The sequence below is a fragment of the Salarias fasciatus genome, chromosome 23 (genome assembly GCF_902148845.1).
Source record: "Salarias fasciatus chromosome 23, fSalaFa1.1, whole genome shotgun sequence".
In the NCBI taxonomy this organism is placed as follows: domain Eukaryota; kingdom Metazoa; phylum Chordata; class Actinopteri; order Blenniiformes; family Blenniidae; genus Salarias; species Salarias fasciatus.
In genome coordinates, this window is record NC_043766.1 from 1,610,885 (window position 1) to 1,613,384 (window position 2,500).

The window sequence follows — 2,500 nt, forward strand, 5'->3', positions numbered from 1 at the left end:
GATTTGCCGTAGCTTCTCAGTTTGCAGCACTTGTGCGTTTGTCGTCCGGGTGCAGGAGAGAGTGTGTTAGCGCTCAGACCGGCTGGCCTCACTTCCCAGCGCCGGATTCCTGAGGTTTGCAGCGCTGCGAGGCCTGCAGCTAATTTGGCTTTCAGGTTCCCCCCCCTCTAATTCTTTGCGACTAATTATGGTCGTATTCCCTCAATTAAACTGATAAACTCTTCCGAGCTCCGGGAGGCTTAGCGGTGAAGAATCCAGCGCCGGGGACTCTCCTCCTCCCCAGCTCGTAGTAAACACACCAGAAGTGAAGCGAGTTCTTCGACAGAGCCGTCTCTCCGGCCTCGGTATTTACGGTCTCTGGTGACACTGCCAGGAACGTCTGCAGGAGCGTCCAGAGGTCAGGCAGATGTTGCGCATGAGGAGGATTTGTGAAGTTATGTCTGGAAAAGCCCAAAACACCCCAAAGGGATATTATTCCATTATCACTCCAGTGCCATTGCAGTTTCAGAGCAGCTTCATAGCGCGTTGTTGCATTCTCCTGTCGGACTGAGGTGGTTTCATGTTTTAATCCGGCCCGTCTCCGCTCATGCACACGGCCGGGAACTCTCAAAAACAAGCAGGGGAATCAAAGGAGGTAGGCTGTCTAGACCGAGCGCCGCTTCGGGCCGGCCTTTCAGCACATGTGAATGTTTATCTCTACGAAACGAAGCGCCGCCGGGCGCCAGAGGTGGTTCCTCTTAGCTGGGACCGGGTGGCGTTGGCCATCCTCGCCGCAGAAAAAAAGCTTTTTCATATTGCTCAGATGAAAGATCCCTGACCTTTGACGCTCACGTGTTTCTCTGGCGTGGATTCTTCTTTTCAGTTCACTGTTTGGAAACACGATCGTGATGATCATTATCAATTATTATTACTATTCTACCAGCAGACCGTCACGTCTAAATGTCAATCTGTTATATTTCTGTTATGTTTTCGTCTTCTCTCCTCCTCCAGGTGCCTGAGGGCTCGCAGGTCTACTTCAAGCCGGAGAACCGTTCCCTCTCCGCCGTCATCCAGAAGGAGGTGCTTCCCCACGGCAGCGAGCACCTCCTCGGCTGGGCCCAGAAGAAGTACGGCGCCGTCACCTCCTTCTCCGAGCTCAGAATGACTCAGGCCATCTACATCAAAGTGGGAGAAGGTGTGTGAATTCCCAGCACGGCAGCGGTTTCCATGCTGCGTTTCCAGAAAGCTGGTTTCCCCTGTTCACACAACAGCGTCTGTGACAGGCATTCTGGGTAAACGGTGCAGCCAGAGCTGTCTCCGAACCAGGATGTCCAGAGCTCATCTCGCTACGTGGAAATGGAGACGCCGGAGAGGAGTGATGGCCGCGGTGGCTGTGGAGGGCGGAGCCGCTGGGCCGGTGTCGGTAGGGGGGCTGTGGCCGTGCCGTTTCCTCGGAGCGCAGCTGTAGATTTCCACTCCTTCACGTCTTCTGTGGCGCTCCACGTCCACGTCCTCCGCTGTGCCGCCGCAGTGCCTGAGAGGAAAACCTTCAGCTTACACCCTATTTGAAGCTCCGTCAAATGAGGAAACATCTGTCTCGTGTTGTCCTCGTGCACCGAAAACGAGTCCAACCTTTAATGTGGACGAGCGAATCGATAGAAGTGAAACAGGAGAGCGACTGTGTTCCTTTTTTAGCTCAGATTTCTGTTAACGGAGCTTGTTTAGTTTTCCCACGTAAAACTCCGGAGCGAGGCTTCCCCCTGTCGATGATGAGAAATGTCACGCCGGCGAGGAAACGCCCGACTCGGCTGCAGCAGCCTGGCTCTCGTCAGCCGCCGTGTTGGCCGGGACACAAGGGGAACGCCAGATGCCGCTTTGCAGGGTTCCCTGCTCAGAACAGCTGGGTCGCAGCAAACACTCACCCTGCAGAGGAGGAGAATTCCTCCCAGGAATCAGGCGGGTGCTGCTTTACAGCTGACCTTTCACCTCTGACCTCTTAGTGGTGGGGAAGTAACAAACTAAAAAAAAAAAAAACTCTTCAGCAGCAGCATAAACATATCTCCCTGCTTTCAGATCCGGATTTCTCTGAAACGTGCAAGATTGACAGCAAGTTCCTGTCCTTGAACTACCTGGGCAGCTACGAGGAGCCGCAGCCGTCCAGGGGCTGCGTCCTGTCCCCGCCCGGCAGGAACCGGGAGGTCCACATCCTCGAGCTGCAGGCGCCCAACTCCAGCAGGTAGGGGCCCGACCAGCGGCCCCAGGCGGAGACGGCGTGTCGGTCCTCCTCGTCCTCACGCCGCGGCTGTCTCAGTGCCTTGCAGGTGGACGTCGTCGTGGACCTGCAGCCTCTGAGGGAGGACGTCCCCGTGTTTCGACACGTCGTCCTGCTGCTCAAGTGCGCCAAGTCCGTCAACTGGGTCGTCAAAACCCACGGCGCCGTCGGGAAGCTGGAGGTCGTGGTAAGCCGACGTCTGGTGTGTTTGTGTAGTACAGCCACACACTGGTCCTTCATTGGCTTTGT

The 2,500-nt window shown here is 55.9% G+C and overlaps 1 protein-coding gene across 1 annotated transcript in view; it reads left to right on the forward strand.

The window, feature by feature from the left end:
* The window catches only part of tgfbr3 (transforming growth factor, beta receptor III), a 46,392-nt gene that overhangs the window by 22,630 nt on the left and 21,262 nt on the right, over positions 1–2,500 (forward strand). The window contains 3 exon segments of the mRNA XM_030083617.1: positions 991–1,174; positions 2,053–2,215; positions 2,291–2,438. Coding sequence (XP_029939477.1) covers positions 991–1,174; positions 2,053–2,215; positions 2,291–2,438 — 495 coding nt within the window.